Raw genomic sequence first — 24,777 nt, forward strand, 5'->3', positions numbered from 1 at the left:
TTGAGAACTATTTTAACAATTTGTTAATTTCATCTCCTTCAAAAGTTGAATGTTTGAGACACTTATTGATTGAAACAGAAATTTTAATAAAGTATAAAGGGAAATTTAAATTATTTTAAACACATTTCAAAACGTGCCTTTCTCACAAAACGCATTCACCACCTTCCATACATTCTCTGCTCCCATCGTTGTGCTCGGTGTCCCTGCAACGTCTCAGGAATGAGATTTTTAAGCACTCAAGAAGGAATGGGGCATATTAATACTCAAATTTAACAGTATCTGCTTTTAACGGGTTTACTGTGTTTGGTTTTTATTTTATTTTTTTGCCTTTAAAAATAATGAAAAAAACATACTAATTTAGAAAATGACTACTCAATACTAAAATAAATAGATAATTTTAAATAAAAAAATAACTAGTTTTAACCAAAGGATTATAAATATGAGTTAGTATTAAAACAATAATAAACACAAAAATATTACTTTTGATTACAGATAAATTAACAAAACTAATTTTATTCAACTGAAGAACTGTACAGAAAATATTTATCAGAGTAATTAGAGGAATATTTTTTATTCTTGTAAAGTAAATGACAGAAATGTGACATTTTTATTTTCAATGCTTTGGTATTTTTCAATTCCTAGTGTATTTATATTGACTATAATAATAATCGTTACCCCCAACAAAATGTGACATTTGATAGCAAGAACGGTGCTCATTCAGGGTTATAAAAGAAGATGTGCATCACAGATTGTATAAAATCGATTAATTTTCATGAGAGAATTTAAAATCAATTTTAAGCCCTCCTTAATACGTCTAAAACTGAACTACACAAAACAGTTTTTACACAGTTTGTACACAATGTTCAGAATCTGTACATTATGTTCAGCACTACATTTGAGTAAATGAAAGGTACAAGTAATTTTACCAACTAAAAGTCATACTATAGCACATTGTTCTTAATGGATGCATCTACCTTTAGCATAACTTTGTATTAACTTTAAATGCTCTAATGAAACTTAGTCAAGCAGTAAAGCGTAATCTGCAATGTCCTCCTCCAACCTTTGTATATAACATTGAGTGGTGGTACTGTTGTTGTTACTATATTTCTGAAATATAATACAGGTATCCACTTTTTATAGGAGTAGCCCTTATATTCAGACTATAAAATGCAATTTCTATTACAATTCTTGTTTTTTCTCTCAAACAAAGTGTGTTCTAGCAAAATAATTTAATTACTTCTTCCTAACTTAAAAATATTTTTAATCCGTTGTTTCAGAATAAAGCAATAATAAAATTTGTGGAAAAATACTTTAAAGAAACTATAATAACACCCATGTTTTGATGTTGGAAGAGATGTATAAAGTTTATCTGATTTATGTTATTTGAAAAGAAAATGAAATGCTTCAAGAAAGGGTAAGTTAAATCATGATAAAAAAAAATTCTGATTTATTCCCCTTATTTCCTGAAAAATTGCGTTCTTTAATAACTTGTTTGATACCCTATGGACTCTAATGACAGTTTTAAAAACATGCTCTTAGTAATACAAAATAAAAACATTCTTTATTCATTCATTTTCACAAGGAAATGTTACTATTATGCATATTTCTTCATGAAATTGATCAACAAAACAATTTTTACAGGCACATTTTCAATTCATTCAATATACACTAAGGCATCTTTAAAAAGACAACATAATCAGATTTAAAAATCCTTAACTTAGAAATTACTTTCGATATGCAGGTAATAAACAAAAATCCCATGCATTGAAGAAGAAAAAAAACGTTTTTTAAAACACACTTAACAATTTATTTAACCCTCTGTCAAACACCCACAGACTTTGAAGTCATCGCTCAGAAAATAGAATTGGTACATAAAAGAACTAAAAGAAAAAACTGAAGAATTGAAAAAAGAGAAACACTTTAACTTGCTTAAGATTAACAGGCATAAGACAGTAAAAAAAAGATTAAAAATAATAAAACAAGGAAAATAAGATTTAAAAAACAAATTTGTTTCTTTTTTTTTTCAAAAAAAAGACTGTTTTGTCAAGCATTATTATTAATTAATGATTATTTTTCATCGAATGAGAAGAATCAAATTTAAATTTACATAATTTATAATATTAAACTTTTAACTAAGAGATTGATGTATCGTATGTCTAAGCAGATCAGAAAATACAGTATTTGAAAAATGTTAAATTAATTGGAAACCATGAATGAATTGTTAGCAACAAAGTTTCAATTTAATACTATAACAAAAAAATAAATAAATAAAAGTCTTAATATAAATACAAGAGCAACGCTAATCGTAGAAACCTCAGTTTAAATTATAAAGCTCATAAATTTACTAAAATTCATTGGTGACTGATTCCTGATAACTCACAATAACTCTTTACAAAGACTAAAGTATTTTTTATACTTTTTGAAAGATGTATAACAGAAACTTTTTAGTTATATGGTAATTATCTTTGCGAATGAAACAAAAAATCATATATATGTTAAATTGTTTAGAGTGATATTTAAAACTAATCCAAATTTTAATTGTAAATAAAATAAAAAATTTGAAACAGTTGCAACATAGATTTTTAAGAAAAGAGCGTTTTTTTTCTGAAAGGTGTGTGATGAAGGGCTAAACTTTTTTATTATACAATGCACATCAAGTACAACACAGTATAGGAGAAAAAAAGTAAGAAATAATTATATAAAAAACATAGATAGTCAAAAAGTTACAGAAACAAAGACAGATTGTCATGGTTAAAAATTAATAACAAAAACAATCAGCCCACTTTTTCAGAGCATTTCCAGCTTGCATTAAGTATTATAAAAGAGGTATGACACAGCTTTAAGAGTCCATTAGAAGATTACAGAAGTATGTAAAATAAAGATATATAAATTCTATCAAGTAAAAGATCCAAATTATTAAAAAAATATTTTATTAGTTAATAAATAAAATAAAGAGATGTGAATTTGACCAAGTACCATATTTATATGAATTAAAAAATACTTTAAAATTCACATAAAAACCTCAAGACATTAAAGTACATAAATTTTTTTCACATGACTACAATTTACATTGTTTAATGACATTGTTTAAAAAATATATTTTTAATTTGCTTGATACAATAAAAATAACAATTTTTATAAAAATAAATTGTAATAAAACATGCATTAAGGACTAAATTAAAGTTTTGTTTTCATCTTCATAAATTGTTAAATGAAATAGAAATAGATTATCCTAAGTAATATTGAAAAATACACAAATAAGTTTCAAAATGCAAATAAAAGTGATTTAATTAGTTCCGATTTCTTCATGAATTGTAAAATCAAAGCAATGAAAGTAACTAAAAATGCTTTGAACGATAATGAAAAAAAAGAAATAAATAAAACGATATTTTTTTATTAACCTAGAAATATCATTTTGTCCCAGATTGATTCTTTTAAGTATAATTCTCTAACACATAAAAGCACTAAGAACAATTTTGATTGCAAGATGTATTCAACTGAAATTACACTTTATCATTTGAGTAACTTAATAAAAATGCGAATTCTTTTTTCATAATAAAGTTATTCAAAACCTTCAAGCATTGTTTAAATATTTGCTAGTTTTAAAGTACATAGCCATTAAACAATATACTTAGAAAATGTATAATACCTAGGAATTATACATTTATAAACAATACAACTTCTTAACAAAAAAATTAAATAAAAGTGCATAATTTGAAAAATAAAATATCAGAAAGCAAGGAAGTAAAAAAAAAAAACTTTGAACAAATATAAAATTTAAAAAAGATTATTAAAAATAATTTAAATAAACAAATTTGTAAAAAATACTATTTAACGTGATTGCTAAACCCAGTTTAAATACTAATCTAATTCATTAAATCTTTGAACCGCTAACAATATTCAAAAGAACATATTTTGTACAACAGGGTGGCCGGAATGAGGATCTGAAAAATAAAATATAATTTATTAATTTTAATATCATAATATGATATATGAGAGTCATCTAAAAAATAAGTTTGATGCAACCCACAAAAAGGAACAAAGAATTTTGACTTCAGGAAAAATGTTTGAATCTTTTGGAAAGTTTTATGGCAAAGGAAACGGCAATATTTAGTTATTTCTAAACACAAGGACCATCAGAAATGCAACACTTGTCACACTGTGGTATAAGATTTTGTACTCTCGTATCATACAGACCTGTTGTTTAGCAATGGAGCCGCCATGTAACAGCTGTTTGCACGTCTTTATCTGAGGGAAAGTTAGGCTTGGATAGGAATTTTTTGGGTGCAGAAAATGGTGAAAATTTATAGTTGTCAAAACACTTCTAAGAGAAATTTTTGAGGAATTTGTTGCTTGTGAGCAAACATCATGCTGGAGCAGCACCTGAAATTGTACCTTGTTTTTGCAGCTTAAATTGTGTATTCTCCTTCTGTTCTGGAATCTGAAATTTTTTTTAACTTTACATCACTTCCCCACAGATGGAGATGTGCAAACTATTACACATTGGCTTCATTCCCATGTAGCATGCTAAGATACTGTACAATAAAAATTATACCTCATTATAAGAAATGTTATTGTTTGTTTTTTTCTAAAAAAATAATAATAAATTTTTTAAAAGTAGCTGAAATGTTACTATCTTTCGCATCTTGCATAAGATTCAATAATGTTCCAGCAGTCCAAATTAATTAAAAAATAAATTTTCCAGGTAATCAAGCTTTGTTTCTTTCTATGGAATATGTGAAACTTAATTCACCTATGACTGTTGTAATATACAATTTTCATAAAATTTTAGAATTTGTGCAAAAATGAATATAAAGAGTTATGTTACAAAAATAATATATTTTTGTTTATTATATATACGCTAAGTATTATCTTCATAATGAGATAAAGTGCAAAAAATTAAATAAACAAGGGCATTTCTTTTACTTCATTCCAATAAATTTTCAAAAGTTCTACGAGAAAAAAAAGTTCATAAGTAAAAATTCTATGGAAAAAGTTACACTTAAATTAAGTGGTAGACAGAGGCAATCAGACATCTAAGTATATGACTAAAGATTCAAAAAAGAAAAACTATTACCAGTAAATTTTCCACAAGTGTCACCGCTTTCTTAACTCAACAGCTTTTTCTAAGAGACAGTGTATGTCCGTATTTGGAAAATTCTGAAAAAAAATTAAAGATTTAATGTAGCTAAATATATTTCACAAAATAATATGAATCCATTGAGTGAAAAATTCCTATATCTTGCGTTTATAACAATGACAAATTTGTAACAGATCCCGCGGCTGATATTTCAGCTCTGCAACTATAGTAAGGGGGTATTTTTAAAAAAAAAGTTTTGGCAGCACTGATCACATGAATATCAGGAATCGTCTGCTCTTAGCTGAAGATGTCAATTAAGTTAAAGTATCTGTAATCTAACTCAAAGAACAAAATTGTATTCTTATAGTTTTTAAAAATTTGTCTCAGTATAGAAATAAATACAAACCTGCAGCAATTTCATGTTGTTTGGAAAATCTCCATGCAATAATTTATCTCTGAGCCATCTGAAAGTGAAGAGTGAGAATTTATTAATAATTACAAATAAATATTTAGAAAAATATTTAACTTTAACTGTGTATAACAAATTTTATATGAGCATTCAAAACATATGATGAAAGATCAGTAAGTCTCACTAACATTTGATGTTAAAAATATTGTTTTTCTTTAAATGTTAAAACACAGAGCAAATGTGCGTTGGAAATGGATTTTATAAGCCAATAATGAATTTAAAAATCATTACTTACATTTTTTAAAAATACAAATTAAATTCTAAGCATGAATAATAAGGTGTGATTAATAATTGAGTGAAAGTGGATTGGAAAGTGTAATGTGTAAAAATATGATCATTCTGTGACAAACTTCTTACTCTCAATATTAGAGAGACTTAGTGTCAGAAAAGTAAAGGATTTAAAAACTACCATCTTCATCTATCATATCATTTCATAATGGCCATTGTTATGATTCTTTTCTCACCCTAGACATAAGTAATATGTATAACATTACTGCAGCATGCTACATAATATTTTTTAAAGTTTTAACCATAATTTAATGTTTGCACACTTAAAAAATGTGACTTGATCACTTGATTTTCAGATACACCTTGGTTCCTTTAATAAAGATTAATCAAGGTTTCATGGGGCTAATAATTAATTACCGAATTATTTTAGATGTGTTACAGCAAACAAGCACCTCAACTCAATTGAATGCCTTCTACAATTACTAACAAATTTAGACAAGCGATCATACCAAATAAGCGTCCCCTTCCAACTCTTTGCTTTTGTAAGTAGAGTTTTTTTTAACGCAATTGAGTCAAGCTGAAATGGAAAGCTTGCCTTATGGGATAATAAAAACGAATCAGAAAAATAGACATGCATACTATGAAGAAGTAGAAAAAAAAATTTATTTGCATTCTTTAAATTATTCAAGCCAATGTGGATAAGAACATAGTGCAAGGATGTGTCACTTTGCTCTCTTTTCCTGGGAAGCAATGATAGCTTATTTCATTCCTGATTAAAGATGTGAGAGAAAGAGGATGAGGAAAGAAACAAAGAAAGGAAAGAGCTTTGCTTTCTAATAATTATTCAAGGAGGAGGAGGAAAAACTGGTTTAGCAGCAGGATGTGTAGTTAGCTCTCTTTTATCAAAGATGTGAAGACTCCCGGTTCGTGACATAAGAGAGAAGGATGGGGAGAAAGAGAATGGATGATAAAAGAAAAATAGAAAGTGGAAAAAGGGGAATTGCCTTCTCAAAATTAAGTGAGTTAGAAAAAAACTGTTTCAATAATAAGTTGCATAGTTTTGCTTTAGTCTTTAGGAGAGCAAAGATGGCTTGTTTTATGCTCGGTTTGTGACATAAATGTCACAAACCAGGAAACAAATAATCTTTGTAAGTATTTAGATATTCTTTTATATTGATTCTGATTTTTCTATTAAATTTAGTTCTAATAAATTTTTAATAAATATGCTGAATTTCACATTAATCTTTTGTTTATTGTTCATCGATTGCACAAGTTATGATAATATCAACATTTTACATAAAATGAATAGATAAAAAATGTGGTTATTAATAGTTAAAGTAAAATACATTTTAGAAATTTATTTTTGTAATTATATTTATGATTTAGTTTAATTATTTGGCTTTGTTATTTTTCTTATTTTTACAGTTAAAATGTTTGACATAAATGTTGAATATGAAACATGTAATTTTGCCAGTTATGGTCAATATTTTACAAACGGTAACATTGCCCCTAACAAAAATGCAAATTTTTTGTCAAATTTGAAGGGACGCTTAATCAATATTTTATGGTAGAATAATAATATTAAAAAAAAAAAGATATTTCAACGAAATGTAGTGTTTTAACAATGAAAGAAAAAAGAAAAATACTGAACTTACAATATCATGGCACAGCAAACATATATTAAAAAGTCAAATCTATCCTTATCAGCAAATAGAGAGTCCCAAACTCTAATGACATCTAAAAAATAAATTATAACAATAAGCAGACAAAAAATAGATAAAATAACATCATATACTTCATGCAAAACATAAACAAGAAAAAAAAATATCTATCTATAATAACTATGAAGGATGCACACCTGTAGTGCTTCCTTTTTGCCATAGAAAATATTTATTGCTTGCATTTTTTGTAAAGATATTTTTCAAAATGACAATTTATTAATAGCCCACAATTTATAGATTTTTTACATATTTTTACAATTAACCTTAAAACCTTAAAAAAGTTTAAAATGATTAAAATTAAAAAGAATCAGAATTTATAATAAAAAAGATTGTGCCAAATTCAATTATGTTACTTAAAGTCTACAGCTACGGTCTACTTAAAATAAGACTGTCGTCCTATTGCAAAAAAAGTAGCAAAGAGAAACAATTCATCTACTTGGAAAAAAAAGAGTAAAAATTATTTAAATAAATAAGTGTATGAAATAACAATAGTCAAATAGCAGTTTTGACAGGACTACTATTAAATTTCATAGCAACCGAGTGTTCACTAAATCGCAAATTCACTATAGCAGAGTTATGACTAGTATACTAAAAATTTAGTAATTTAAATTCCTAGAACTAAAAAGTTAGAAAAATTTTAATCTCTTAAATATTTGTCTAATTTGAAACAAATGATACAAAAATGTTATGACTAACCTGGTAAAGGAAACTCTTGTGAGAGTAACAGAGTGATCCACCTAAAACTATAGAACTGAGGTTTTAAATCTTGAGCCTGAAATCTCTGCCATAAGTTGAAGTCTTTCTCTTGAAGCATATCCATCAGACGTTTCATCATGGCTCCTATACCAGTGGTTGAGTGGTCTAAAGATTTTATGAAAAAGTCTCTAATTTCAGACATAAGATTTGTGAAGCAAAAGAATGCATCAGCCTCAGCATATTCTGTTTTAAAAAGAAAAAAACATTAAGTGAGCATTCATTATACAATATTTAATTATATTTATAGGCATTACAAACAGTAAGATAATTATGCTAACTTATAAAAATAAGGCACAATTTGTGTTAAAAACAAATAAGGTTTGTTGGTATTTTAGACATTATTATGAACCAAGCAAAGGGTGGTATCTGGTTTCCTTTGGATAATTATTTATGCTTCCATAGTAAACCCAAACATAAATAATAAAAATCTAAAGAAGAAGCAACTGTTCTTCTGTAGATTATTATTATTTATGTTTGGGTTTTAAAAGAAGCAACTGTTTAAAAGAAGTTCACATTTATTTAACTAAATCACGATTACCCCCAACCAATACAGGTAAGAATCCCTTAAACATAATTTAAAATCAACTATTTTTTTAAAACCTTTTGCAAAACCATTTTTAGAAGATCTTATGCTCATTTGGCCACTATAAAGTTGTTTGAAAACTAAATATAAAATTTTTAATAAGAGTCTGTACCATACACAAAGCTAAAGACACTTAGTTGTGCTAGGCTCATTAGCCTAGTTTTCTTAGAACATAAAAATTATCATCTTATCCACCAAACTTAAATAGAATAAAGTTTAAGTTTGGTCCAGTCCATCTAGAAGTCAAGTGTTTGTCCTAAACATCATAACATCACTAAAATAATTCCTCATGAAAGAAAGGGGGGGGGAAACAGTAGATGAACAACAGAAAATTTTGCGATACACTAGCAGCTCTGTCTTACGGCCAAAAATGGTCACCACTGTTTTAATTTTTCAAGGCACATACGAACTTGAGACAAAAAAAAGAGTTCACTGAGTAGCTAAGCATCATAGGAAATAATTCCTAGATTTGATTGGCATGATCTATTTAAATGACTGCAATAAACTTAAATTAGTTGATATCTAAAATTCAATCACTTACTCCTCCATTCAGGATCTGGGTCTGATGCAAATGTGTAATAAATTGGTCCAATTATCTCATTCATACCCTGTGACAGAAAGAAAAAAATTATGAGAAATTTCTAATAATTTTACATAAAGTGTACTTACAATTATATTTATGAAATTTAATATTTTTCTGAAATTCAAAATAATCGGAAATATTAACACAATTAACTGGCATTGAATAGCTTCTACACATTTTTATTCAAAGAGAACTAAACTTAAATTAGTGTTGGCTTATAACCATTTGAATCATAGACCATGACATTAATATGCTTTTATTTTTAATATGACTGTCAAATTTTTCTAATTTTTTAAAAGTCCAATTTAGTCTTAAGAACAAGAATTTTTTTTAAATAGTTATTTAAATATAATTTTAAAAAAAATATATTAAAGCATTATATTTACAGATTTAGTTAAGAGAGAAACACAAAGTAAATATATTATTAGTGAAACCTGTCAAATTGACTTTAATTATCAAGACCTAATTTGATCATTAATTATAAAAAAGGAGTGCCAAACCTTTAAAACCTGACCACCTTGTATTTAATTAAACTTAATTTAACTAAAATAAAACAATATACTCACAGGTTTAGTAAACAAACAAAAAGTCAACAACCTATTAGTCAAACCTGCAAAGTTGACATTTATTATCAAGAACTGAATTTATCATTAATATTAAGAGACAGTGCAAAACCTTTGAAAGATGACCACTTACCTATCTAGTGTGTCGATCACAGAAATTAGACAAATTTGTCTCGCGCTGTTACTGAATGTTATTCAAGTTCTTAAGTTGCCAAGAAGATTTTTTTGGAAAATTTTTATTGGTACAATAATGTTCTGTTTTAACTGTAATTTAAATTAAATTACATATAAATTTTTAATTTGATATTTAAATTTAACTTTATTTGTGAAATAGTAGTATTGAAAGCAGACCTAAATCTCCCTTTATGAGTTGAATATAAAAAAATAAGTAAAATAATTTGAAGTATAATAAAATTAATTTGAAACTCTTGAAATTAATATAACTTATGTTTCTAATTGCTTTTATGTGATATTTAAAGAAAAAAAAATCATAATAAATAATTTGTGTGCATCACTTGTGAAATAGTTAGTTATCTATTGTTTTAAACCAATTAGTTAAATATCAAACTTAATAAATTATAGTTCATTATTTAATTAAATTTATTTCTTGAGACGTATATAGGATTTGTCGAATTTAATTTTAATATGTTAAAAAATTAATCATATAAACCTTTATTTTGATAGATAACATAAAAAAAATAAACTATAATATGATTTATAAAAGAATAACGCGATGCATAAAATTATTTAAAAAAGGGCACATTCTCTATAAGTTGACCACTAAACATATGCACCAAAAAAGCCAATTTACACAGGTTTCACCATATCTTAACAAAAAATATTTTTTTATGTTAGAATGTTATCATAAATATTAGTCTAAGCACCATAAGTGACAGAAAAATGACAATAATTATCATAAAGAAGTTCATTTTACTAACGTCGTGAATAGTTATTCAATAAGTTCATAACGTTCTTAAATAATTATTTAAAAAATAATTCAAATGTGTGAAAGCAATATAATATTAGATTCAGTTTGCAGATAAACATAGTGAAGTAAATATTTCATAATTTTTAAAATTTCTTTTTCTCTTTGTATTAGAATATTCCCATGAGTCTGTGCACCATGATTTTTTGCTAGTCACAGAAATGTTACAATGCTTTAAGAATATTCCCATGAGTATTAGTCCATGCACCATGATTTTTTGTTAGTCACAGAAATGTTACAATGCATTAAGAATATTCCCATGAGTATTAGTCCATGCACCATGATTTTTTGTTAGTCACAGAAATGTTACAATGCATTACTATAATTAATGTTTATTTCACTGACCTGGACATAACTCTGACCAGGATTGAGCTTTGCATATAAGAATAGAATTCTTTCAACCACCTCCCAATGAGCTTCCTGTCCCTGGGGTAAATGTTGATATTCTTCCTGAGCTCTTTTCTTGAATAAAGATACCTATAAATTAAATAATAAAGTAATTTTACAAAGAAAATATTTGAGTAGTAAATCAATACTCCATTAACAGAGCAAAACTAAAAGAAACAAAGATAAAAAGTAGACTTTTTTTCTTCTTTTTTTTTAACCAAACAGAATTTCACACAATTCAACAAAATGTTTACCTTAAGCAATCTTAATTTTAATTTTAAATAGAATGTCTACATAGTCTTGATCTTCCTAATGTTAAGGAGTGAAATCAAAATTTATTACCCTTTTCATGTTATTCTGAGCTTAGGAAAATAATTTAAAAACATAGATCAAGAGCAAAATGAGCAGAATTTTATTTTATTTTATTTTTAATTAATGTAATTTGAAACAGTTAAAGGAAATTACTGATGACATCAAAAATGTTACAATGTAACAATTTTGATGTTATTTTGTGCCTATTTGTCTAATAATTTAAAAACACAGATTGAGCAAACTATTTCGTTTCTTCTTTAGTAACTGCGATTTTCAACCGTTAAACAAAATTCTTATTTCAAAATATAGTAAAGTTTTAATTTACCTAGATGATAGTCATTTCAATTTTTAACAAAAGTTCGAAAAAATTTTAATCAAAATTTGTGTTACATTTGGTAATATTTTGAACCCAGCATAGCATAAAAGAAAATAATTATTTAAAATTAATAGTTTACCAGTGATTAATTTTAATTGCTAGAATTATTGCATTAGTTCAGTGTGAAAAAATTATTAATTTAAACTAGCCCTTCAAATAAAATTAAAATAAAAAGTGCATAATTTTTACCTAAGTTAACTAATTTTGACAAACCACTTACAAGTATCAATACATTAACAGTATCAGCAGACACAATTCTTTAAAAAAAAATTTTTTTTAATATTTCAGCTCTAGTTTTTTTAAAATTAATTATGAAAAACACAAATGAAATGAAAAATTATTAGACATTATGAGTATAAGTAGATCGAATAATTTTGGAAAAAAAATTAATTAAAAAACTCGAATGAGCACTATTACACAAATTTAGGATTTTGCAAACTCACATTTGTAATACCCATGCGATTTCTAGTAACATTTGCAGATCTGAGTACAGTTTGTTGAACTCTATCTCTTAAAGATTCCACATCTTTTCTTCCAACAATAGCCTGGCAAGGATAATCAGTGGGTTGTTGAAAAAATGATATATCTGGACATAACCTCCTGTAATTTTGTATCACTTATATAAGATACATATAAAATTATTGTTAATTGTAGAAAAAAATAAGAATGAGATTGCCAATAAAATTTTTTGTACAAAACTTTCTACGACAAAAAGAAACACTTCGTTTAAAAAAACATAAATGAAGATAATTTTTTTTAAATCATTTTTATAATTTGAAACATTCCAAGCTACATTTCATAAAATGCTATAAGGATGTTATAATATTAATAAAATGTTATAAGGAAAGAGTTTTTTTTTTTGTTACAAAATAGTTATAGAAATAAAAATACCAAATAACATGAAATAATTTTGCTCACTATTTTTCCAGACTCTGGCTACACCTGTTTAATTTTAATTTCTTTTTAGCAATTAGAAATTTCAATAAGCACACATAAAATTTGATGCAAAATTTTAATAAGAATTTTAAAAATTATGCTTTCAACCCTTTGTAGGGCAGAAAACTTTAATCAAATATGTAAAAAAAAATTGTGGAGAATTGTGGTCATCGCATGCATTTTCACAATGAAGCAATTAATCTTATCTATACACATTTTTAAAAATAAAAAGTGGTTGATTAAAAAACCGGCTGCTTAAGACATAAAAACTATTATAATTTCAGTGGTTAATATTATCGTCAAAAATAAGTGAGACTGTTTTTATCCTACTATCTAAGAAAAGGTTAATATCATGTGAATAAAAAAAAAATTTAAACAAAATACATTTTAAAAACATTGAATTTGATTATAATGCTTATTTTCAATTTATTTCTCTTTTATACTTTATAACTTTCACAAGCAAGTTATTTTATTAAACTCACACATCTTTTAGAAGAGTAATTTGCATGCAAATGGTACTGTAAAACTATTTAAAATCTTAAAGAAGGGAATGGTATGAAATAATTTATATGTAATAAGTGCAAGAAATATCATCTATTCTCACCAATAAACAAAAGCTAACTTTCCTTTCTTTTTGGTACAATTTGAACTCTTATACAAAAAATTAATGGTTTAAAGTTTCATCTTAGTATCTTTAATCCTCCAAATACTTATTCTATCTTTTTCAGAACTTTAAAATTGTAATAAAATTTTTTTAATCACTTTGTTATTTAATGGATAAAGATTACTATAGCAAGGAAATTTCCATAAAATATTGTCTAAAGTCATTAAAAGCTATAAGTATTAAAAAATATATTACCCAGTGGATGAACTGTTAAATGTTATAAAAAAATATACATTAGTTAGCATAAATCTCAAGTATACCAATTCCAAATGCTTTTTAACTCTTAAAATGTGATCAAAAGTTAGTAAATGAAGTTGGGTTTCAAAGACTAACAAAGGCTGGGATTTAGCATATATGTATTATAATAAACAATCATAATTTTTCTGAAGAAAAAAAAAAGCTTACCTAACATCTTTATTAATTTGGAGTAAAACTTCGTTGTCTTTAAAGAAGGCCATCCATTTTCCATCTGGATTTGGGTTTAAAGGCTTCAAAGACCCAATTCAAAATTTAACATTAGTAAATCAGTTAGAATTTTTTAAAGTCATAAAACAAAATTTTTAAAAAAATCATAAAATAAGAAAAATATTTTAAATTTCGTAAACTAAATCAATACAATATTCTTAGTTATTATCAAAATAAAAGTTTATTCACAAAGTATAATAGACAATACATTTTTATAAAACAAAATAAATTTTACATTATAAAATTTCACACAAAATAAATTTTATAATTAATAACTTTTCTAAAAAGATCTGTTCACAATGATTTTTTGAAATAGTAAATATTTTTCCTTTGTTTACTCATAAGTTTAATACTATTTACTTTAAGATAAAAATAATGAATAAAGAATAAATCAATAATGTTGATTGAAATACTTTGCTTAAACAGATACCAATTCCTATTGTTGTAAATAAAATATTAAATATTGCTGCAATTTCAATTATTAATAAATTTGAAAATATTTCATTGATTTTCAAAACATTGCAGTGATTTGATAAAACAAAAAATTATACCATTTTACTAAAATGGTGATTTTTGCTTTCTTCTTTAAAACATAATTAAATAAAGCAATTTATCAAAGGCAATTTGCAAAAAAAAGAGAAAAAAAATCTCAAAGCGTAACTTTTAAAATAAACATATTGTAAACATCAAAAAACCATCAATAAGCAAGGGAAAATAAATTGAAATTCCAGCACTTTTTCATTTATAACTAAAGTAAAAAAAAATATTTCTTCAACATTTTCCCATTATTAGATTATACACTACTGAAGAGTAAAAAAGGAAGGAGTTAAATATAATTTTAACAAATTAAGGAACATCAGCTCTAGAAAATCTAACGACATCTGTTGACAAAATATATTTTCAGATTAAAAAACTGTTAGTACAAAAGTTAGTACAAAAGTACAAGTTAGTACAAAAAACTAATGTTGGTATTCTCAGAGCTGTCTATAACAAGTTTCAAAACTTAAAATGTTGAGCACCTTTAGAATATTATAAGACACTTTTTCATTAAGATCTTCAATTCACTTTTAAAATATCATCACTACAAAGAAAAAGTAAATATGGTACTCACATGATCTTCTAAAGTTACATCAACTCTAGAACCAGTCTTGTTCATAGTTCCTGGTGTTACAATCATTTCATCAATGAATGTATCATACAAGTTTCTGTAAAATTAATTGTTAAAAATGTATTTTTAAATAAAGAATATTTTTATAAGTTTAAAAGACATTAAATTATTCAAACAGAACAATAATAAATAAGTAACAAAGAATTATACAAAATACTCTGGTTTAGAGTTTGATAACAAGCAAAATATGTTTTTGTGGGGATGGGGATTGTTTTCCTTCTTAATTAAAAAGGAGTAAATCTTAAACAAATTGTCTTTGAATATGAAAAATATTGTACATTAGTGCAACATTCCCTAGAATACAGCCTTGAAAAATTAGGTTTCATTATACTATTATCTATTTAGTTGAGAAGACTCAAAAGTGGAAAAAATAATTCTCTCACTCGTTTACAACAAAAGTAAAAGATAAGAAAATAATATTAACATTAAAGTACTAAAAAGCAAAAAATCTTGACACACAAAATAAGAAAATGTTTATTTTATCACCATTCAGAAACGTTTTTCAATTAGGATAAAAAATAAGTAACTCTGTGTTAGACTTATCTAGCATCTTAATTAATAAATTTTAGCTAGTACATTTTCTAGTCAAGAAATTGCACCATAAATCACAAAATTAAACAGAAAATTGCACACCATAACAACATAAAAATCCTATATCAATATTATCTGCCATGAAAAATATTGTTTTAATATGAGGAAGGCACCTTTTTATCTAAACTGCAGTTTATTGATTATAAATGGTTATTCAATAACCACATAATTTATTTCTTAAACTGAATATAAAATATTTATTTTATCTGAAGTTAATTTGATTAAAAACTTAATAGCAAAAACTAAATAGTAAATGTATCAATATCAAGTTTTATCGATGCACAGTAAAATAAAAGCAAATATTAACCTTAATAAGCAGAAAAAATTATTTAAATTTATTGTGTTTTACTAAAAACTGCTAGTTTTCTTTTCTTTTTTTTGTCGACAGATTGATTTGCATTAATATATTTTTGCATGACTTAATTTTCAATTCTACACGAAAGATTCTATGCTCAAAAATGTTTGATTTCAAATTAAAATGTGTATTACAAAAGCATACAATAAAATTATTATAACTAAAAGGGATATAGTAAATACAATGCCTCACCTCTGTTTTAACAATAATCCAGGCCATTCTGATTTTTTTGTTGATAAATAATTCAATAAAACCTGTAAAAATAAATTACCTATCTTGTAAATCAAAAATAAACCAAAAAGGTATACTTCAGTAAAACAATCAAGTATACAATATACTTCAATGTAAATGACTTTTTTTAAATGCTTTAGCTTTGAATTAAATTCTAGAATAAACAATATTCTTCTAAAGGATGTCTATACTGATAAAACGCTATTCTTCAGAGAAAAAACATTTTATTTCAGTTGCTAATTTAATTTTATAGAACAATATTAATTTTGAAATGTTCTTAAAATATCATGGCTTTAAAATAAAATAAAGGAACACAATTGTATTGCTGAGTGTCTTGCAACCATTAAAAATATTTCAAATAAACAATATCCCCTTGAATGATATCTATTTGTTTTTATAAAATTATACTTCTTGAAAAAGAAACATATTTTACTACAGTTTTCTCTAAATAATTTCCCTTTATAAAATTTATTTTTAAATGTTTTTCAGATATTGCATCGATTTAAAAAAAAAAATAAAGAAAAAATAAATAAATAAAGAAGAAAAAAAGTACTGAGCCCTATAATTAGAAAAAATTTCAAGTTATAAAAACAATTTCAGGAGTTACCTTCCAGCAAAGAGAGCGATAACCTGAACTGTCTGGAATACCTGCAACAATAAAAACTTTTTTACAACATAATACATAAAATCATTATTTCATTATACCTTAACAACTCATGCACATCATAATCAATGTAGAACAATACTCAATGTGCTGCAATACTTAATGTACAGCATACTCAATGTAGATATACAACAACTCATGTACATCTTATCATACTCAATGTAAATAAAATAGAAAGGCAGAATTTTTTCTGCTGAAATGCATAAGTTTTAAAAAATCAAAGCACTGTTCATGTTTGTGGAACAATTTAAACTGTTAAAAAGTTTATGGGATTTATAAATAAGGAATAAATATACAGTTTGAATAAATATATGTTGACAAAAATATTAGACATCAACAATGTTTAAAAGAAAGAAAAATGTAAAAATATTTGAGACAGCTTCACTTACATAAAGACTCAACATTCTCTGAAATAAAATTCTATCAATAAAAAGTGTAGGCAATAGAAGAGCTTCTTTGTAACAATATAATTAAATATGTTTCAGAAATAAAATAAGGATCGACAAAAAAGCAATAAATGCAATAAAAATTTACAAAATTTCTTTAATAATGCAATTTTGCAAAAATTAGAATAATTGCGGACTTTAAAAAATTAAAATGAAAAAAATAACTTGAAACGACAAAATTTTAAGATTGAGCAAGTAAGTAAAACCACACAAGTAAAACACAAAACCATTTGAACTTTTGTTATAACCTAAATTCAACCTTTGACAGAAGATAAATTAACTCTACTAATTCTCGTTTTTAGCATGTAAAAAACAAACTACACTACTTTCAATTATTTAAAATTAATTCTTTAGACAGTTAATTTTAAATAATTGAAAGTTAATTTGGGTCTTAAATATACAGAATGCAAAATAATTTAAGATTAATCTCAGAATCCTACTTTTCATTTATTATTCTTTTTTTTTTTTACTTTAAATGCTAGCTTTGTTTCAAATTAATTAATTACTCTGAAATAATTTTAGAAAAAAATATATTATTGGTGATCTTAAATGCTTTTCTTTTAAAAATGTAAAGTTATCAGCTACTTGATTTGTGGCCTAATGAGAATGTTTTGAATTTCAAGAAAAACAGTGTGTAATTTATTTTTGAAAGAGGTATTTCCCAAAACTAGATCAGATTGGACAATAACTATGAACTAGAACAAAAAAAAAAGGTTCAAGGTTTAACAGTTCAGTATTTCATGAAGGCACATAAAGATATATTCCATATAATAAGCTATAAGGAAGAGCTAATAACTCAAGTTAAATTATCAATATTGACTGCAGAATTCCTATCGATCAGCCAATGCTGGGATTCGAAAAATTAGCTTAGCTTTTACTATTTTACTTGAAATATAACTTCATCAACTTACCATTAAAACACAGAATTTGTAAATCAGTTATTGAAATAATATCTTTTTCAAACAAATCTTTAAACATTTGGCACCTAAAAAATAAGAAATTAATTACTATCATTTAAAGATTTAATAAAATTTTAAATTAAAATACTTTTTACATGAAACATTAAATAAATTAGAAAATAGAAAGAAAAAAAACTTTTTTAATTTAATTTTAGAGAGTTAAGTCAGCAAATGAAATAAGTTAAAGCTTCTATAATGAGCAAACAAAATGACAATGAACAGAAAAAATAACAGTGAACAAAATTATGTTGAATGAATAATGTTTGAAATGTACTTCGTAACAATATGTGATTTTAAAATCAGATAAAATACTTCAGATTCATACATTTTAAAAAATAAATCTATTTCAAAATATTTCTGATTATGTAATAAAGAATTTAAAAATTGTTTATTATAAAACTTATTCTGCGACAGTTATAAGCAATTAAGAATCATTTCTATGAGGCACAAAAGTTTTAAGTTTTCTTTTGAGTTTGTTTTTTTTACAACTAGACTATAAGATAACCAAAAATAAGACATGAAAATTTGGAAATACGATATAACCTAATCATCATACCAAATTAAATTGCTAATTTTTTTAGAAATGTGAAACAAATTTATATTCAACAATTCAACTTACATTGATATGCACTATAATGTGTCAGAAGGAGGGACACTAAAAAAAAAGTTATAACACGTTGTCTGTAATGCGGAATTTTCCAGTTGTGAAAAAATACTGCATCAGCAGATTTATGTACATAAAATTTTAACCAAACTTAAATAAGGCATAAAAGAAAACTCCTTAATTATCTTTATTAATAGATGAAAGATAAAATTTGAATAAATCTGAATATTAAATTACATCATTGTTTTTCCTTGATGCAGATATTTGATTGGTCCAAATTAAAAACCTTGATTGTTCTAATATAACTCATCTTATTTTGAAATTCTTTGCTTTGTCTCTCAATGTAGAATAACTATTAATATGAACATTAATAGATAAAGAAGTAGAGAATTCATATTTTAAATTGGAACCCAGTTTTATTAAAAAAGGACCCAGAAATATGGAAATTCTGGATTCTAAGGACTCATAGTTTCCAATGACTAGTGGAATCACCATATACTTAAATAACTCACCGTGCTTTAAAATTTGCCATAGCACAAACACTATTTTTCAATGATTTATAAAGGTATTAGAAGATTCTTGTTATCATCTGAAAAAAATTAAGTAATATTACTTAGATATATTGCAAAATAATTCTCTATTGATAGTTTTAGCTATTAAGTTATTAAATGCATTTACATTTACATCACAATATTTTACTCAAATAATTTTAATGGATTTTAATTTTGAGAACAGCCTATAGAGACAAATACTGTACTAATATGCAAATTTAAGAATACAATTGTTGATATGTAACAAAAACTTTTACGCAAATAACTAAAACCTTTTTTCACTTTGGAAAAACCTACATTTTTGACTTCAGAGAATTGAATGTAAACCTGAGTAGCAATGAAATTCATATTCAAAACATTACTTTGCGCATCTCTTTATTTTTGCTAATGTAATAAGTTGAATAAATTGAACTATTGTTTAGTAATTTCATTTAGTAAACAGAACTACTATATAGAATAACATTTTCATAAGAGTGTGAGAATATACAGGAAGCTGTATAAAAAATTTTTTAGATTGCTTTGAAAACATGTCTAATGTTTTCTTCATAGATACAGTTTTAGCAAAAAAAGTTTTTTAAGAATGCGTACATCTTTATTAATTAAGAAAAAAAATTATTCATAAGTCGATTGATCGTTTAATAATTACAAGAAACTGGGTTAAAAGATTAACTGCAAAATAATGATAGTATATGCCCAAGTATTGTTCAGATATTAAATTTTTAAATGTATGGTGGCTTACCCAAATTAAAACTATTGAATGTTACCCTTTCAGTCTATCCTAATATATATATATATATATATACAGTCAGACCTGTTTATCGAATCTCACGAGAAAAGTAAAACATTTGAGATAAAGAGGTTTCGAGTTCTACGGGTACTTCAAAAAATTAAATTTAATTGTGAAATTTGATTAAAAGTTCTTTAATTGTTTTTAGTAGAAACATATAGACATTTCTGTAAATTAGTTAGATCACATTTATCTATTTACATAAAACGTTTTTAACATTCCTTTAACACTGAAAATAATATTTTGAAAAATTCTCTTAGTTATGTTGTTTGGGCATTTGTGCTCGATTATAAGAAATTCCAGAAACACAGGTTCAAAAAGAAAAAATTTTGAGATAGACATTAAAAATACATTGATTTTAAATAGTAAATGTAAGGAATTTTAGAAATTTTGATATAAAGGTTTTCGAGAAAAAGAGGTTTGAGATAAACAGGTTTAACTATATATTCAGGGGTCTGTTTCGAAGAAATTTAGGTCTGTTAACGAACCCTTTGCAAATTATCTTTTCATAAAAACGGACCCTTCACAAAATATTTTAGCTTAAAAACGGATCCTTCACAAAATGATTTTTCTTTTAATCGGACGCTTCTCAAATTTGTTTATCTTCATTATTGTTTTGTTAATTGAATAAACTCTTCCCAGGGCAGAAAACAAGAAAGATGGATGTAAACGAATTAAGTTTTGTCTTCGGCAGATGCTTCTTCCATTATTCGTCTGAAATGAATATTCTGCGTTCAGCAGTATAGACTAAATACCAAATATTTGTATGTTGCATCTCGAATTTAGAAGCAGCAATTGCTGTTTATTTTTGAAAATTTAATTTTTTTATTATAATTTTACAGTGCTGAGCATAATCTTGTATCTATTTACAATTTAAAAACTGCTTGAAAAAGTTTTTTGCAATAACCGGACCCTATTTGCATAAATTCATAAAAGCAGGACCCTGGTTGAAAGAATGTAATTTTTTCACAGTTTCACAAAAACCGGACCTTTCACAAAATATCTGGACAGACCCCTGTATATATATATAAATTCTTCGTGTCTCACTACTCGATTGTTATCAAAATATAGTAATCATTCTGACACAGATACTAAAACATAAATGTTATTGCTTAGATCCTGACTAAAGAAAATAAAAATGCAATAGCAAAATATTATATCAGGTAAACATATGTATGGGTTGTAAATGTTCTCATGATATAAAATAACTTTTAGGTAATTACAACAAAACTTGCTTGGATCTTCTCAGTTAACAAAAAGCAATGTTTATAAATACAATAATAACACAAACCAGCAACCAAAAAATTGTTCAGCTCCGATTAACATATAGGCGGTTTAGCAAATGGGCAAAATTTGGAGGATGTTTCGCTCCTACACTAGTTCCCAATCTAATATCATGGAAAAAGTGGTTTCACTATGCAGAGAAGAGACTGTAGGTTAAAATAAGACTTTTAATGAGCAAAACCAGGGTTGGCAAGATTTTGCCGCAGGTGGAAAAAACCATGGTAAATACCGGTAAAAACCGTCCTGGCAAAAACAGGTTTTTGCCAAGCAAAGTGGCAAAAAGTGGCAAAAACCTATATTTTCCAAGATGAGAGGACAAAAACACATTTTTGATACAAAATTATTCCTAAAATTGAAATATATACTATGAATATAAATAATTACAAAAAAATTAACAAAACTATTATTCCATAATTAAATGATAATGTAATAATATATCATTTTAGTAGTTTAAAACATTATTGATTGGAAAATTTGTGATTATTCTCTTTTTTCCAGTGAAATGAACTTATTTTAAATTAATATAACTATAATTTAAAGCATAAAATATCTATCAACATGTGTAGTTAATTATTGTACAAATAATAATTTTTTATAATAAATAATAATATTATACAAATAATAATATTTATTTATTTGTAAAAAAACATTTATTTTAGGATTCTAAAATGAAAAGAGATCAAAAACTTTCAATCTTTTAAAAATTATTACCCTTATATTAATTATTAATATGTTAAAAATAATTTTTTCATGTAATGTATCAAAATTATTATTCCTTATGATTGATTTAAATTTGTTTCAAGTATTTTGTAATTATTTAATGAGTAATTTAGATAATTTGGTTTTTGCCGGTTTTTACCAGTTTTTGCCGGTTTTTACCAGGTTTTTGCCACTGTCCTGGCAAAAACCCCTTTTTGCCGGCAAAAACTCCAACCCTGAGCAAAACCATCAGTGGGTTAATTGATTTATTTAGATAATTCTGACAGTCATAGATTTTTAGTTGCAGATTTTTTATTTTAATTTTTTTGTTAGACGTAAGATCTAAAATGCTCTTATTTGAGGAATGAAATTTAAAGATTACTATCAGAACAAATGAGATATTGTTTCCAATGTATTTTGTTACACTGAATTGAATTAAACTAATTCTAAGTCAATGTGATAAATACTTAAAAAGTTATGTATGAAAAGTACAGTTTTGAATCAGCATTTGTATCTTTTTTTTTTTTTAAAAACTTTTAAGACCTATTTATGCATGTATTATAGCTATATAGCCAAATGATAAATTTTTTCGAATGTACTTTATAAATTAAGATTAATAAAATCCTAATTAAATCGATAGAACTAAAAGTTTAGTGGGAATTAGGGTTTTGTGTATGAAAGTTATGATTTTTATTTTAAACACGTTTGCACATAAAACCCTTATAGTTCAAAACTAGTGGTTTTATTTATTAAATTTTCATTTTATTCAATTGAACCTAAGAAAATACTTAATAAATAATGCTTTACTTGCTTGTTTATAGCAATGTTGGACATTTAAATAAGTTTAAGTAGAAAATTGTTATTTTGATGTAGAAAAACTTTAAACTTTACAGTTCCATCTACTTTGCTTTTGCCTCGTTTGATTCAATTAAAAAAAATTTTTAAAAAAACATACAGTACAATATATCTAATTGCGCAAAGAAAAAAAAAACATTAAATGAGTAAATAGGTATAAACATGAAACTGTACTTTTTATACACATAACTTTGATAAATTATAAACTATTAGTTTTTTGATATAAATTTAATCTCATTTAACTCAGCATTAAAAAATACATCATTTAGTCTATATAACAATGGTTTATTTTCTCCCCCATCACAGAATCTGAGAAATAGGTATTTTTCTCTACAGATTCAAGACCAGTTTTTGAAAATCTTTGTGTGACTGAAAAAAATTTTTTTTATATCATATTTGAAATTAGTTTGCCAAACAATATGAAAATTAGTTATTACATTACCACTAATTTTTCATAGGTTTAAATTCTGTTGAAATGTGTATTAGAAATAATAAAAAAAAAAGAGAGAAATTAAAGTTGTAAAACTTTTAGTAAATTAAAAAAAAATATATATTAATGACTTTGTATTGCATTCTATCAGAATTAAACCTCTTTAACTAAACATTTACACAATAAATGAAAGATGACACTGAGACTGACTTGAATACAGGTGTGAAAACACACTTAATATATAAAAATTTTAAACAATGTAGGTAAAACTGATGTACAAAAGAATATTTTATAATATTATTTTGAAAGTTCTAGTTTTTACGGATGTAATAAAGGAAACCTTAGTAATAATTTAATGGTTATAACATTGCAACAACTGTCAGTTCACAAATTGTTTTTTACATACAAAACGATTAATTTTTGCCGTGTATGAATGTGATACATAAATGTAAATAAATGTGTATAGAAAAAATTTACATTAAAATGATTTACCGCCCCTATAATCAATCAAACATAATTAAATTAGAAATAAATTCAATAAGTAAATAAGTCACCAGATATGCTACAATATATTTACAAATATACAACAAATTCAGACCTAATTCGATTCAGAAACTAACACGATAAACTTATCAAGATTAACATTATAAAAAGGTTACAAAACTAAAAGTACAGCAAACAAAAACTAACAATAACAACAAAACACCTCTAAAACCATGCCTCCGTTCGATTACGATATTATACATCATATATTTATAGATAAATCATTCATAATCGATAGTCCCGCAGTGGATTGATCGTTAAGACACGGTTCCCAGCAGATCACCGAAGTCAAGCATCACTGGCTGCGGTCAGTGTGCGGGTGGATGACCACTTGGATCAGTCTGCGTAGGGACCGAGGGTGTGCGGTATTGGTCCTCGTTAAACTGTTCTACCGTAAAGTGCTCGACTTATCGTGCAGGTCGTTGGGCTACCGAAGCAGGGGTGCCATCCCCTCTGCAGAGGATCAAAATTGTGATGGCTTGTCTTCGGATCATCCTCAGGG

The 24,777-nt window shown here is 25.5% G+C and overlaps 1 protein-coding gene across 4 annotated transcripts; it reads right to left on the minus strand.

The window, feature by feature from the left end:
* Positions 1 to 1,542: 1,542 nt before the first annotated feature.
* Positions 1,543 to 24,485, minus strand: LOC107445062 (TBC1 domain family member 13). Of its 4 annotated transcripts, none has more exons than XM_016059383.3 (15): positions 24,331 to 24,485; positions 19,639 to 19,715; positions 18,475 to 18,548; positions 17,061 to 17,101; positions 16,415 to 16,476; positions 15,220 to 15,313; positions 14,049 to 14,131; positions 12,487 to 12,643; positions 11,314 to 11,445; positions 9,379 to 9,445; positions 8,195 to 8,437; positions 7,433 to 7,514; positions 5,487 to 5,544; positions 5,078 to 5,160; positions 1,543 to 3,944 (listed from the first exon to the last, which is right to left on the minus strand). In XM_016059383.3, the coding sequence occupies exons 2-14, from the start codon at positions 19,656 to 19,658 to the stop codon at positions 5,098 to 5,100; spliced, it is 1,176 nt and encodes a 391-aa protein (XP_015914869.1). In that variant the 5' UTR covers positions 19,659 to 19,715; positions 24,331 to 24,485; the 3' UTR covers positions 1,543 to 3,944; positions 5,078 to 5,097. The 4 variants fall into 4 exon arrangements, with proteins under 4 accessions (XP_015914869.1, XP_015914870.1, XP_015914871.1 ...); XM_016059384.4 differs by having other exon boundaries at positions 24,423 to 24,471; XM_016059385.3 differs by having other exon boundaries at positions 24,439 to 24,459.
* Between the last annotated feature and the right edge of the window lie 292 nt (positions 24,486 to 24,777).

Source organism: Parasteatoda tepidariorum, chromosome 9 (genome assembly GCF_043381705.1).
Source record: "Parasteatoda tepidariorum isolate YZ-2023 chromosome 9, CAS_Ptep_4.0, whole genome shotgun sequence".
NCBI classification, from domain to species: Eukaryota; Metazoa; Arthropoda; class Arachnida; order Araneae; family Theridiidae; genus Parasteatoda; species Parasteatoda tepidariorum.